This window comes from Staurois parvus, unplaced genomic scaffold, assembly GCF_062004578.1.
Source record: "Staurois parvus isolate SC_StPar_1 unplaced genomic scaffold, SC_StPar_1.0 ptg001181l, whole genome shotgun sequence".
NCBI classification, from domain to species: domain Eukaryota; kingdom Metazoa; phylum Chordata; class Amphibia; order Anura; family Ranidae; genus Staurois; species Staurois parvus.
In genome coordinates this window covers 183391-197500 of record NW_028318977.1, presented here as the reverse complement: position 1 = coordinate 197500, position 14110 = coordinate 183391, and the positions used below count along the sequence as shown (strand labels likewise).

Sequence of the window (14110 nt, the reverse complement as noted above, 5' to 3'; positions counted from 1 at the left end):
TGTTTGGAGACCACTGCCCTAGAGAATAAAATGGTGGTAGTTCCAATTTTTGTATGTCATGCGATATTACCACAAAGGTCAATATTTCAGTTAAAAAAAAAAAACACATTCTAGTGAATGACCGGGCAAACAAATGCAATATATTACCCAAATTTTAGTTAAATAAATAAATAAAGGACGAGGTTGCACCGAGTAAATAGATACCAAACATGCCTTACATTTGTGTGCAGCTGTGAAATGGCGACAAACGTCAGTACCCTAGCAAAAATAAAAAAGATACTCCTGCTCTATTAAACGTAAGAGACTAAGCAGCCAGTACTAAAATGCCACAACCTGGGCACAAAAAACAGTCAAGATCTGGGGCGGACTGATCATTTAAGCACCGAACTACATAACCGACCTGATACCCAGATACTACCCTACCCGTGCCCTCCGCTCCTCACAGGACCTCCTACTCTCTAGCTCCCTGGTCTTCTCCTCCCACGCCCGATTGCAGGATTTCTCCAGGACTTCCCCCATCCTCTGGAACTCCCTACCCCAATCCATCAGACTGTCACCTACCCTCCTCACCTTCAGGCGCACCCTGAAAACCCTCCTCTTCAGGGAAGCCTACCCCACCCTCACCTAACACCTGACCTCATCTAACTACTAACCTCCTCCACTCCTCCCACCACTCCATCCCCCACAGCCATCTCCTCCTGTACCACCTTCCCCTCCCTCCTAGATTGTAAGCTCGAAAGAGCAGGGCCCTTGAACCCCCCGTGTCTGAGGTGCCCCATCACCTTCCTGCCCAGGCCCCTCAGGACCAATGAGCTTAGTATGCCACTCAATATTCCTCCAAAGGATAAGGTCCTCCTTAGCAGTAATGTTGGGACTCCCTCGCAGGGGCGGACTGACCATATGGAAACTCAGGCACAGCCCGAGGGCCCGGGGTCAGTAGGGGGCCCCATGAAATGCCCCTGGTACCTTTTTATAGGCTTTTTTGGGTGTGCTTTGAGTGTGGGCAAGGACACAGGGGCCCCATGATCCCCTATTGCCCGGGGGCCCCATGAGTTGTCAGTCCGCCCCTGGTCAAGATGTATATGTAACAGTAGTGCAGCGCTATGAAATAACACATAAATATCAAGAATAACAGTATCAGATACGCCAGTAGGAGGGGCTTGAGTGGCAACGTAGTGACGTCAGATCCGGCGCGGGCGCCATCTTGGTGCACCCCAGCATTACCCACACATGCAGTACACCCATAGTGTGGTGAAAACGCCGTTTGCATCTATTTTAACGTGAGTAGGTACTTTTATGCATTGTCTTTCAACTAATAAATGGGTTTACACTATATTGGATCTTTTGCTTTACTGGGGACGTGTACGGAGTGTTACCTGTCCTAACATCAGGAGGCAGCATTGGATATCTACCCAGCAGAAGAGGAGGGAGCAGGGGCGGACTGACAACTCATGGGGCCCCCGGGCAATAGGGGATCATAGGGATCCTGTATCCTTGCCCAAACTCAAAAAAGCCTATGAAAAAGGTACCAGGGGCATCTCATGGGGCCCCCTACTGACCCTGGGCCCTCAGGCAGTGCCCGAGTTTCCAAATGGTCAGTCCGCCCCTGAGAGGGAGTCCCAACATTACTGCTAAGGAGGACCTTATCCTTTGGAGGAATATTGAGTGGCATACTAAGCTCATTGGTCCTGAGGGGCCTGGGCAGGAAGGTGAGGTTGCACCCCAGACACTGAGGATTGACACGCAATTTTGAGCACCTGCATGAGGAGTGTTTATTTCATCCATTAGGACACTTATTCATCTATAGTTATATGCTTTATATTTCCTTTTTGTGATTCGACTCCCCATATTGCATGACTTATATCTCCCTAGAAGGGATACACGCACTGATATAGCGCTTACTGATCCCTCAATTGAGGATCTTTCCCATTTAGGATGTGTGCCTTTAATATTTGTTATTCTTGATATTTATGTGTTATTTTATAGCGCTGCACTACTGTTATTATTATTATTATTATTATACAGCAGGGGCGGACTGACCATTTGGAAACTCAGGCACTGCCCGAGGGCCCGGGGCCAGTAGGGGGCCCCATGAGATGCCTCTGGTACTTTTTTCATAGGCTTTTTTGAGTTTGCGCAAGGACACAGGGGCCCCATGATCCCCTATTGCCCGGGGGCCCCATGAGTTGTCAGTCCGCCCCTGTTATACAGTGTTTATATAGCACCAAAGGGTATGCTCAGCGCTGTACAGTAGCAAGGGGGACAGAACATGAGACAAGACAGTAACAATACAATACACGAGGGGTTCGAGGGCCCTGCTCTTTTGAGCTTACAATCTAGGAGGGAGGGGAAGGTGGCACAGGAGGAGATGGCTGTGGGGGATGGAGTGGTGGGAGGAGTGGAGGAGGTTAGTTGTTAGGTGAGGTCAGGTGTTAGGTGAGGTTGGGTTTGGCTTCCCTGAAGAGGAGGGTTTTCAGGATGCGCCTGAAGGTGAAGAGGGTAGGTGACAGTCTGATGGATTGGGGTAGGGAGTTCCAGAGGATGGGGGAAGTCCTGGAGAAGTCCTGCAATCGGGCGTGGGAGGAGGAGACCAGGGAGCTAGAGAGTAGGAGGTCCTGTGAGGAGCGGAGGGCACGGGTAGGGTAGTATTTGGGTATCAGGTCAGTTATGTAGTTTGGGGCGGCATTGTGAATGGCCTTGTAGGTCAGAGTTAGCAGTTTGAATTTGATGCGTTGGGCAATCGGGAGCCAATGAAGGGATTGGCAGAGGGGGGAGGCGGATGTGGAGCGCTTGGTGAGGTGGATGAGTCTGGCCGCGGAGTTTAGGATCGACTGGAGAGGTGATAGCATTCGTTTGGGTAGGCCGGTGAGAAGGGAGTTGCAGTAGTCCAGGCGTGAGATGATGAGGGAGTGTACGAGTTGTTTGGTGGTGTCTGGGGTGAGGAATGTGCGTATCTTGGAGATGTTGCGGAGGTGGAGCCTGCATGATCTAGATAGCAGTTGGATGTGGGGTAGGAAGGAGAGGTGGGAGTCCAGGGTGGCACCCAGGACTTTGGCATGTGGGGTGGGAGAGATGGTGGCGTTGTTAGTAGTGATGGAGAGGATATATATCTAAATGTCAGTACCCTATATTTTCTATAGGGGGTGCTTCTAAAGCCCCCTATAGGTCACACTGTTCAACAAATTTTTATTTTTTGCCAGTTTTGGAAACAAAAGGATCCATTTCTTAATGAATTTCACATTCTGAGTTCAAATATAACAATGAAATTTGTCAATTAGCTCTAGTTTTTCTGTAAACGGAAAGTTTTCTACTATAGGCGTAATGACTACATAATGCACAATAATTATATAGATAGATGTCTTTCCACAAATATAAAGCAAGTGATATTGACTACATAACAAAGCCTAAATGGCATAATATATTGCATAGGATTACCAAGAAAAATTATAGCCATAAGCTAAGTTGAATCATTTTAATACTTAGGATTCTCACTAGTTTTGTCTTCAGTTTGTGTCGGTTTTGCTTCTCTTGGCTTTTCTCTTGTATTCGAGGAAAGGGCTATCTCTTACAAATGCACGTGACTACACGCTTCAGGTTCTTCCTCACTTGACTCAACCACGAAGGATTCTGGTGCTTTAGGAATTGGTAGCCCCTCTCCATGAGGAACTGGACATATTGCCAATGGAATATTTGGATAGTGCACAGATAACTTTTTCTTCTTATTTAGCCCTTTTACAATTGGAGGCACCATACAAAAGTAACAATTACTAACATGATCTGTTGGCTCTCTCCAAATCATTGGCACAGCGAAAGGCATAGATGCCTTTTTTCCATTCAACCATTGCTCCAGTGCCGTCCCACAAGAATTGCAGCATATATGTGGTGCCCAGCTCTTGTCCTGGTCTCCTATCTTGCAGCCAAAATACAAGTTGTAGGCTTTCTTAATCATTCCTGTTATCCTCCTTTTTTGTGAGATAAAAGTTATTCCACCGCAGATATAGCAGAAATTATCTGCTTTATTCACACAAGTTCGAGGCATTACTGAGTAGCCTATATAAGCATAAAACAAAATGTAAAGACGCTGTCCAACTCCAATCAGCTACAGATACTGCAGCTTTTATGCAGTGAAGTGATGCAATTAAAGGCTAATATTGCATCATCTCAGTATACATGCAATTTTCTATTGGTCACCAGTATCAATTGCGCAATATGCAGCTGAAGTTGCATCATAATTTTGAATGGCTTACGTCATTAGATGGGTGAATATATCATGGAAAATAGAGCCAATCAACATTTTTTAGGGTCATTTTCGTTTTCAGCACCCCAAAATTATGTAAGATTAGCTAATTTTATGCCCAAAACTTTTTACCTGTTGAACAGTGTCATCAGTGTAGCTTTACGGAGGGGGTCTGGTGCTAGAATGATTGCTCTCACTCCAGCGTGCGCGGTGACATACAATATTTAGAAAGACGAATGATCGAGGCTTTCAAACGACTTTTTGAGCGATTTTTTTTTTTTTTTTTTTTTTTTTTTTTTACCACCCATGTATGAACACCTTTTTGGAAGTGATCTGAGCGGCTATAGACCCACCCAATCACTTCTAGAGAGTGTGAATGGGGGTCTTCCTCTGGCCACTCCCTGCCACCTTTACCAGGCTATCCCGAACGATCGGGGGGGGCGGGGATTACCGCCATTCAGTGTGCTTAGGAGAGGCATGTTCATCCATACCCGCCTCCCCTTATATAGGAAACCAGAAATGGTGAGGGTTTTGTCACTTCCGGTTTCAATTTGTGGTTCTCAAGCCATTACAGGCTGATATTGCATCCGATCAAACCAATATTATTATTATTATACAGGATTTATGGCACCAACAGTTTGCTCAGCGCTTTACAATATAACGGGAGACAATACAGCAACAATACAGTTCAATACAAGAGGGATAGGAGGGTCCTGATCCTGGGAGTTTACAATCTAGGAGGGAGGGGCTAGTGGTACAAAAGGCAGTAACTGTGGGGGATGGACTGGTTGGAAGAGTAGAAGATTCCAGTATTAGCTGAGGGCAGGATAGGCTTCCCTGAAGAGAGAGGTTTTCAGAGATCGCCTAAAAGTGAGCAGAGTAGGCGATAGTCTGATAAATTGGGGTAGAGAGTTCCAGGGTATGGGGGAAGCTCTGGAGAAGTCCTGGAGACGAGCATGGGAGGAGGAGACAAGGGAGCTAGAGAGCAGGAGGTCTTGCAAAGAGCGGAGAGTACGGCTTGGCTGATATTTGGAGACAAGATCGGTGATGTAATTTGGGGCAGAGTTATAAATGGCTTTATACGTTATTGTTAATGTTTTGAATTTTATCCGTTGGGCAATGGGAAGCCAGTGGAGGGATTGGCAGAGAGGGGTGGAGGACACTGAATGGAGGGATTGGCAGAGAAGGGTGGAAGACACTGAGTGGAGGTCAGTGGGGGGATTGGCAGAGAGGGGTGGAGGACACTTAATGGAGGTCAGTGGAGGGATTGGCAGAGAGGGGTGGAAGACACTGAGTGGAGGTCAGTGGAGGGATTGGCAGAGAGTGGTGGAGGACACTGAGTGGAGACCAGTGGAGGGATTGGCAGAGAGGGGTGGAGGACACTGAATGGAGGCCAGTGGAGGGATTGGCAGAGAGGGGTGAAGGACACTGAGTGGAGGCCAGTGGAGAGATTGGCAGAGAGGGATGGAGGACACTGAGTGGAGATCAATGGAGGGATTGGCAGAGAGGGGTAGAGGACATTGAATGAAGCCCACTGGAGAGATTGGCAGAGAGGGATGGAGGACACTGAATGGATGCCAGTGGAGGGATTGGCAGAGAGGGGTGGAGGAAACTGAGTGGTGGCCAGTGGAGGGATTGGCAGAGAGGGGTGGAGGACACTGAGTGAAGGCCAGTGGAGGGATTGGCAGAGAGGGGTGGAGGACACTGAATGGAGGCCAGTGGTGGGCTTGGCGGAGAGGGGTGGAGGACACTGAATGGAGGCCAGTGGAGGGATTGGCAGAGAGGGGTGGCAGATACGGAGCAGGTAGTAAGGTGGATAAGTCTGGCAGCAACATTCAGGATAGACTGAAGAGGGGATAGCCTGCGATGAGGTCGGCCAATGAGGAGGGAGTTACAATAGTCAAGGCGAGATATAACAAGGGAGTGAATAAGTTGCTTAGTGGTTTCCGAGGTTAGGAATGGGTGTATCTTGGAGATGATGGAGGTGAAGTCTACAAGATTTGGGCAGTGATTGGATTTGGGGCTGAAAGGACAGAAGGGAGTCTAGGATTACACCTAGTACCCTGGCATGAGGGGCGGGACTGATGGTTGTATTATTGATCTGGATGGAGAGGTCAGGGGAGGGGGCAATCATATGAGCTCCATTTTGGAAAGATTGAGTTTGAGGAAGTGGAGTGACATCCATGCCGATATGTCACTTAGTAGGTTAGTAATGTGAGAGGAGACTGAAGGGGTGAGGTGAGGGGTAGATTTGTGTGTCATCAGCATAGAGATGGCAGTTTATCAAGTGACCAAGGGCAGAGGTATAGATGGAGAAGAGTAGGGGTCCAAGGACAGAACCTTGAGGGACCCCCTACAGAAAGAGGGAGTGAAGAGGAGGTGGCAGCATTATAGGTAATGCTGAAGGAGCACTTATTTATTTATTTCAGGTACTTATATAGCTGTTAATTTACACAGCGCTTTACATATATGTATTGTACATTCACATCAGTCCCTAACCCTCAAGTGGTGTACAATCTAAGGTCCCTAACTCACATTCATATATACATATACTAGGAACAATTTAGACAGGATCAAATTCACCTACCAGCATGTCTTTGGAGTGTGGGAGGAAACTGGAGTACCTGGAGGAAACCCACACACGCACAGGGAGAACATGCAAACTCCAGGCAGGTGGTGCAATGGCTGGGATTTGAACCAATGACCCTAGTGCTACCAGGTGGAAGTGCTAATCATTTAGCCACTGTGCTGCCCAATGATTATTGATTTAATCAGATGCTTTGGAGACCAGTGGAGAGATATGGGGTCTACTAGAGCCTAGAGCTCTCCATAAAGAGGACCTGTCACGGTCCATGCTATCACAAGGGATATGGTTTATCTCTTGTGATAGAAATAAAGTTGATAAAAGAAAAAAGTGCAAAGGATGGGCAGCACAGTGGCTAAATGGTTAGCACTTCAACCTGGCTAGTACTAGAGTCATTGGTTCAAATCCCAACCACAGCACCACCTGCCTGGAGTTTGCATGTTCTGCCTGTGTGGGTTTCCTCCAGGTACTCTGGTTTCCTTCCACCCTCCAAAGACATGCTGGTCAGTTAATTGGCTCCTGTGTAAATTGTCTCTAGTATGTGTATGTATGAATGTGAGTTAGGGACCTTAGATTGTACACCCCTTGAGGGTTAGGGACTGATGTGAATGTACAATATATATGTAAAGTGCTGTGTAAATTGATGGCGCTATAGAAGTACCTGAAATAAAGGGACAATATTTTTTTTAATAAAATATTAAATTAATAAATAGTTAAATTTTAAAAAGAGATATGGAGTCTAATAGAGCCTAGAGCTCTCCATAAAGAGGACCTGACATGGCCCAAGCTTTCACAAGGGATATGGCACAGTGGCTTAGTGGTTAGCACATCTGCCTTGCAGTAAATGGTTCATGGGTTCAATTCCCAACAATGGCACCACCTGCCTGGAGTTTGCATGTTCTCCCTGTGCCTGCGTGGGTTTCCTCCCACCCTCCAAAGACATGGTGGTAGGTGAATTGGATCCTGTCTACATTGGCCCAATATGTGCATGTTATGGACCTTAGATTGTACACCCCTTGAGGGTTAGGGACCTTAGATTGTACTCCTCTTGAGGGTTAGGGACTGATGTGAATGTACAATATATATGTAAAGTGCTGTGTAAATTGATGGCGCTATATAAGTACCTGAAATAAAGGGACAATATTTTTATTAATAAAATATTAAATTAATAAATATCAGTTCAATTTTAAAAAGAGATATGGGATCTAATAGAGCCTAGAGCTCTCCATAAAGAGGACCTGGAATGGCCCATGCTACACAAGGAAGATTGTTCATCTCTTGTGATAGCAATAAAGTTGATAAAAGAAAAGAAATAAAAGAGACAAGGTATTTTTTGTTTTTAAATAAAATACATAATAAAACATTAAATTAATAAATATCAGTTAATTTTTAAAAAGAGATATGAGGGTCCAGGGGCAGACTGACCATTTGCAAACTCGGGCACTGCCCGAGGGCGCGGGGTCATTAGGGGGTCCCATGAGATGCCCTTGGTACCTTTTTCATAGGCTTTTTTGAGTTTGGGCAAGGACACAGGGGCCCCATGATCCCCTATTGCCCGGGGGCCCCATGAGTTGTCAGTCCGCCCCTGTGAGGGTCTAATAATGGATGCTGCGGCTGTCTGAATACAATGAAGATTTCACCCACTTCCTCCTTCCACACTGTTAGTGAAATATGGGGGAATGAAGTGATTTTCTGTCTGTGTCTTGCAAGCTGAACTGACAAAATTCAAGCAATCTATGCCCAACCTTAACCTCCCTGGAGGTATTCCCGAGTGTAGCTCGGGTTAAAGTTTCAGTACCAGAAGCAGTAACCCTGAGCTACACTCGGGCTCACCATGTGGCAGTGCATAGGGAGTCCCTGCAGCGCTTACCTTGTCCTTCGCTCCCACGATGTGTCCCCTGCAGCGTCCCCGGCCATCTCCTCCGGCCGATGCCGGCATCCGACTTCCGTGTTCCGGTCCCTGTGACGTCGGGATGTACAGGGGCCGGAACAGCAGCAAATTTAAAATTTTTTAGAAACTGTCATTTTTTTAAAATTGAATTTGACATAGTAAAACATTCCTGTATCAACCCATTTCCCATACATTTTGTCCCGAGTGCTTTGTCCTGCGCCCCGCCTGCACTTTGTCTGTTCTTTCTGCCTGGAAACTGAGAAACGTCCATGGCGTCCAAAAAGCGTCCCTTTAGGTCAAAAGCGGTTTTATACCGGCTAGAGAACAGCGATAGTAAATCAGAACCACTTGCAGAATTGAGTGATAATGATTCATGGGGGAAATTCCTCATCAGACACTGAAAACGATTCTGCGACTTTGCTCAGCGATGTGTGAACTTGGCGCTATATTTCACATTTCAGTGTTTTGGTTTGATTATATTATTGAATTACATTTAATTTTTTATTATTTTTATGATTATTTATTATATTATAATTTATGATTTCGTGTTTCAAGTTTTATCCTACCTGGAATGTTTACTAGACTCTTGTTTGGACAGATTTCAGTGAGTTATTCCTAAGAATTACAGGCCGACAATAAAAAAAATACATATTTCTATGCAAAAAAATGTACCGCTTTGAGCACAGAAATACTGACATAATCAGACCACCGAGGAGGTTAAGCTGACTATACACTAATAGGATTTTGTTCTAAAATGAAAATTTTTAAATCATTAGTGGGGTCAAATCAGGGTTTGTATTGGACTGTAGTGATGAGAAAATGATTAAAAAATAATTTCTAGAACAATAATTTCTAAAACAAATTAATTTCTGACAGTGTATGTTTTTTTTTTGTTTGGGAAAGTACATTCAGTCCCAAAAGACATGCTGGTAGGTGAATTGGCTCCTGTCTAAATTGTCCCTAGTATGTGTATGTATGAATGTGAGTTAGGGACCTTAGATTGTACACCCCTTGAGGGTTAGGGACTGATGTGAATGTACAATATATATGTAAAGCGCTGCGTAAATTGACGGCGCTATATAAGTACCTGAAATAAATAATAATAATAGAGCCTAGAGCTCTCCAAAAAGAGGACCTGGCATGGCCCATGTTATACAAGGGATATTTGTTCATCCCTTGAGATATACATAATAAAATATTAAATCAATAAATATCAATTAAATTACATTTTAAAGAGAGATACGGGATCTAATAGAATCCATAAAGAGGACCTGGCATGGATCATGCTACACAAGGGATATTTGTTCATCCCTTGAGATATACATAATAAATTATTAAATCAATAAATATCAATTCAATTAAATTTTAAAGAGAGATACGGGATCTAATAGAATCCATAAAGAAGACCTGGCATGGCCCATGCTACACAAGGAATTTTGTTCATCCCTTGAGATATCAATAAAGTTGATGAAAGAAAACAATTTAAAGGGACCAGGTTTTTTTTAAAATAAAATGCATAATAAAATATAAAATTAATAAATATCTGTTACATTTTAAAAAGAGATATGGGATCTAATAGAGCCTAGAGCTCTCCATAAAGAGGACCTGGAATGGCCCATGCTACACAAGGAAGATTGTTTATGTCTTGTGATAGCAATAACGTTGATAAAAGAAAAAAATTAAAAGGGACAAGGTTTTTTTTTAATAAAATACATAATAAAATATGAAATTAATCAATATCAATTACATTTTAAAGAGAGATATGGGATCTAATAGAACCTAGAGCTCTCCTAAGCACAGGTTTAAATTTTTCTAATTGATATTTATTAATTTAATATTTTATTATGTATTTTATTTAAAAAAAATACATTGTCCCTTTAAATTTTTTTCTTTTAATGCTATCACAAGAGATGAACAATATTCCTTGTTTAACATGGGCCATGCCAGGTCCTCTTTATGGAGAGCTCTAGACTCTATTAGATCCCATATCTCTCTTTAAAATTTAATTTAATTTGATATTTATTGATTTAATAATAATTATTTTCACTGTTTATTATTTGTATATTGCCTTTTATGTGAGCAGCTTTTTTTTTTTATTTATAATAATTTTTAAAATTTTGCGTTTTGTGTATTAATCTAAGCGCAGGTTTGATTTTTTCGAATTGATATTTATTAATACACACAATACAAAATGTAAAAAATTATTTGTCGCCATTCCCTGTGCAATTTTAAAAAGTGACATGTTGGGTATCTATTTACTCAGCATAATATCATCTTTTATAGTTTTTTACCACAAAAATTGGGTATTCTATTGTGTCTGTGTGCGCTAAAATTCATTAAAGTGTGCTTTCTTTTTCCTAAAAAAAATTCTGCGTTTTAAAAATGTCACCTTAAAAAAATTGCAACACCCAAAATTTTAATCGCCAGGGTCTCCGCTTTCAAAAAAATATATAATATTTAAGGGTTCTGAGTGATGTTCTAGCAAAAAAAATTCGAATTTTTACAAGTATGTGTAAGTGTGAGAATTGGCCTGGGGTGGGGGGATGGTGGTTAAAAAAGGATCAGTCCTGGCTTAGCTTCCATTGTTTTTTTTTTTTTTTGGGTGGGATCATTGATTTTTTTTTTTCTTTTCAGTTGTCTTTCAGCTGTGTTTTGTGTGCTCTGAGTTTCTTTTGTGATCACTCACATTCTTAGCCTTGCTCTGTGGAGGGACCTTCCTTTCTTACTTGGACAACTGTTTTTGGAGTCTAAGGAACTTCTTGTTGATTTCTCTGTCTTCTATCGGCCATGGCGTCCTCCAGTATGAGAGCTCTGCTGGATTGTTCCATCTGCCTGAACGTTTATACGGATCCCGTCATCTTGAAATGTGGACACAGCTTCTGCCGGGTCTGCATCGATCATGTGTTGGGTACGCAGGAGGAGTCCGAGAGATATTCCTGTCCTCAATGCAGGGAAAAGTTCCAGGAGAAAACTTCGCTGTACACAACTGTAACTCTGAGTACCATCTCTCAGGATTTCCTGCCTGCACCACCAGATCAGGAGAAGACCAGTGTCTCCTGTACTTACTGTATTCACACCTCTGCACCTGCTGTGAAGTCCTGTCTGCATTGTCAGGCTTCTCTATGTGATGACCATCTGAGAGTCCACCCCAAGTCACCAGAACACGTCTTATGTGACCCTGCCAACACCCCAGAGAACACGAAATGCCCCATCCATAAGCAGACCCTCGATAATTACTGCATTGAGGACTCTACTTGTATCTGTATCTCCTGCACTACAATTGAAGAACATCAGGGACACCATGTGGAGACCCTGCAGGAGGTCTTTTTAAAGAAGAAGAGGAAAATGACCATCGATCTTCAGAAACTGACTAATAAAAGAGAGAAGACCGAAAAAAGAGTCCGGAGTCTGAAGGAACACAGGGGGAAAGTACAAGACACAGCAGGTGCTGAAACCGAGAGAGTCACTGTCCTGTTCGCAGATCTCAGGAGACATCTGGAATACGTGGAGAAGAAAGTCCTGCGTGAGATCTCTGAGCAGGAAGCGTGGATCTTGAGCCCCATCAACAAGCTGATCCAGCAGTTGGAATTGAAGATGGAGGAGCTGTCCGTGAAGTTGCGCCCCTTAGAGGAGCTGTGTGCCGCGATGGACCCATTGACCGTCCTACAGCAATCAGACACAGGTGACTGGAGTGATATCGAGGATGGAGATGAGGAGGTTACAGAGAGACGTGAGAGATGCCTCTTAGGTGGAGGGGATCTGGATATGGAGCAGATCTCACATTTATTGAACACTGGTTTATCAGATCTAATCACTGGTGCCATTGGGGGGATGTATATTCAGAAAGCTGTAGACATTGTATTGGATGAGAACACGGCTCATAATGATGTATGTATCTCCTATACGAAGACCACTGCAACCCAGTTGAGAGAATATCGGCATCGCCAGTATACCAAGGAGAGGTTTAAGAGCTATAATCAAGTTTTAGGTAGCCGGATCTTCTACTCAGGGAGACATTACTGGGAAGTAGATGTCCAGAAATCCAATAACTGGAGAATCGGGATGTGCTACGACAGCATAGCGAGGGACGGCTTTCACTCCTTGATTGGATGGAATGACGTGTCCTGGGCTTTGGTCAGGATGGGTAATAGGTATAAAGTGGTTCACGACCATCATGAGATCAAACTCAGGTATAATATTTATGGTAGCCGAGTCCGGGTATATCTGGATTATGAAGCTGGGCAGATCTCCTTCTATATGTGTGACCCCATCTGTCACCTCCACACCTTCACCACCATCTTCACTGAGCCCCTCTTTGCTGCGTTGGCTGTTTGGCATTCATCTATATCATTGGCTTGAAGGGAGATGGGAAAAATCTAGTCTAGACATTGGTGGCCTCATTTCTGAATTGTAAAATTTTGTTTTGATTTTTTTTTTTTGGCTTCCTTCCTTTCTGATCACAATGATTGGCTGGAACTGTCACCTTTTACTCTGGAGCCACCACTTCTATAGCTATGCCCAATAAAAATTGCTGTTGCTGTCTGTGCCCCCATTAGGGAGATTCACTGTCTCTATTTGTCCTGTTTAGCATTTTCATTGTGAACATAAAAAAAAAAATCCCAAATTTTGGGTTGTCCCCAGAAAAGTAATAGAGGGGAAGTCTTCCAATGGGGACACTTGTTCTGGTGGTCCCCAAGGAACTTCCTTTTAATTTGCAAGAACTTTCTCTCACTTCCTGTTTGGGAGGGAAATCTCCACATTGGTCCACAGATGTAGAAAAAAAATCTCACAGGAGCTATAACCCTCCCTTTCTCTATCCAAAATTAAAAAAAAAGGTTTTGCTTATAGTTCCACTATATATATATTGTTTGTTGCATATTATTTTAATTTTTTGTTTGCATTTAATTTGTTATTTTAATTTTTTTGTTGCTTTTAGTTCTACTATTTTATATATATATATATATATATATATATATATATATATATATATATATATATATATATATATAATATAATGTTTTGTCGCATTTAATAAAAAAGGGAAATAATAAGTAGGAACACATTTTATTATGTTAATTTTTTTGTTTGCATTTAATTTGTGATTTTAATTGTTGTTTTAATTTTTTTGTTGCATTTAATAAAAAATTAATGACTAGGAACACATTTTATTATTTTTTTGTTGCATAGTATTTTAATTTTTTTTGTTTGCAATTAATTTGTTGCATTTAATAAAAAATGAATAAATAGGAACACATTTTATTATTTTTTGTTGCATAGAATTTTTATTTTTTTTGTTTGCAATTAATTTGTTATTTTAATTGTTTTTTTAATTTTTTTGTTGCATGTAGTTCTACTATTTTATATATGTGTGTGTGTGTGTGTATATATATATGTATAT

The 14110-nt window shown here is 42.6% G+C and overlaps 1 protein-coding gene across 1 annotated transcript; it reads left to right on the top strand.

Annotated features, from left to right (window-relative positions):
- The first annotated feature begins 11271 nt into the window (after window positions 1–11271).
- Window positions 11272–13071, top strand: LOC149438531 (E3 ubiquitin/ISG15 ligase TRIM25-like). Its single transcript, XM_089659697.1, has one exon. The coding sequence runs from the start codon at window positions 11500–11502 to the stop codon at window positions 13069–13071; it is 1572 nt and encodes a 523-aa protein (XP_089515823.1). The 5' UTR covers window positions 11272–11499.
- Window positions 13072–14110: the final 1039 nt, after the last annotated feature.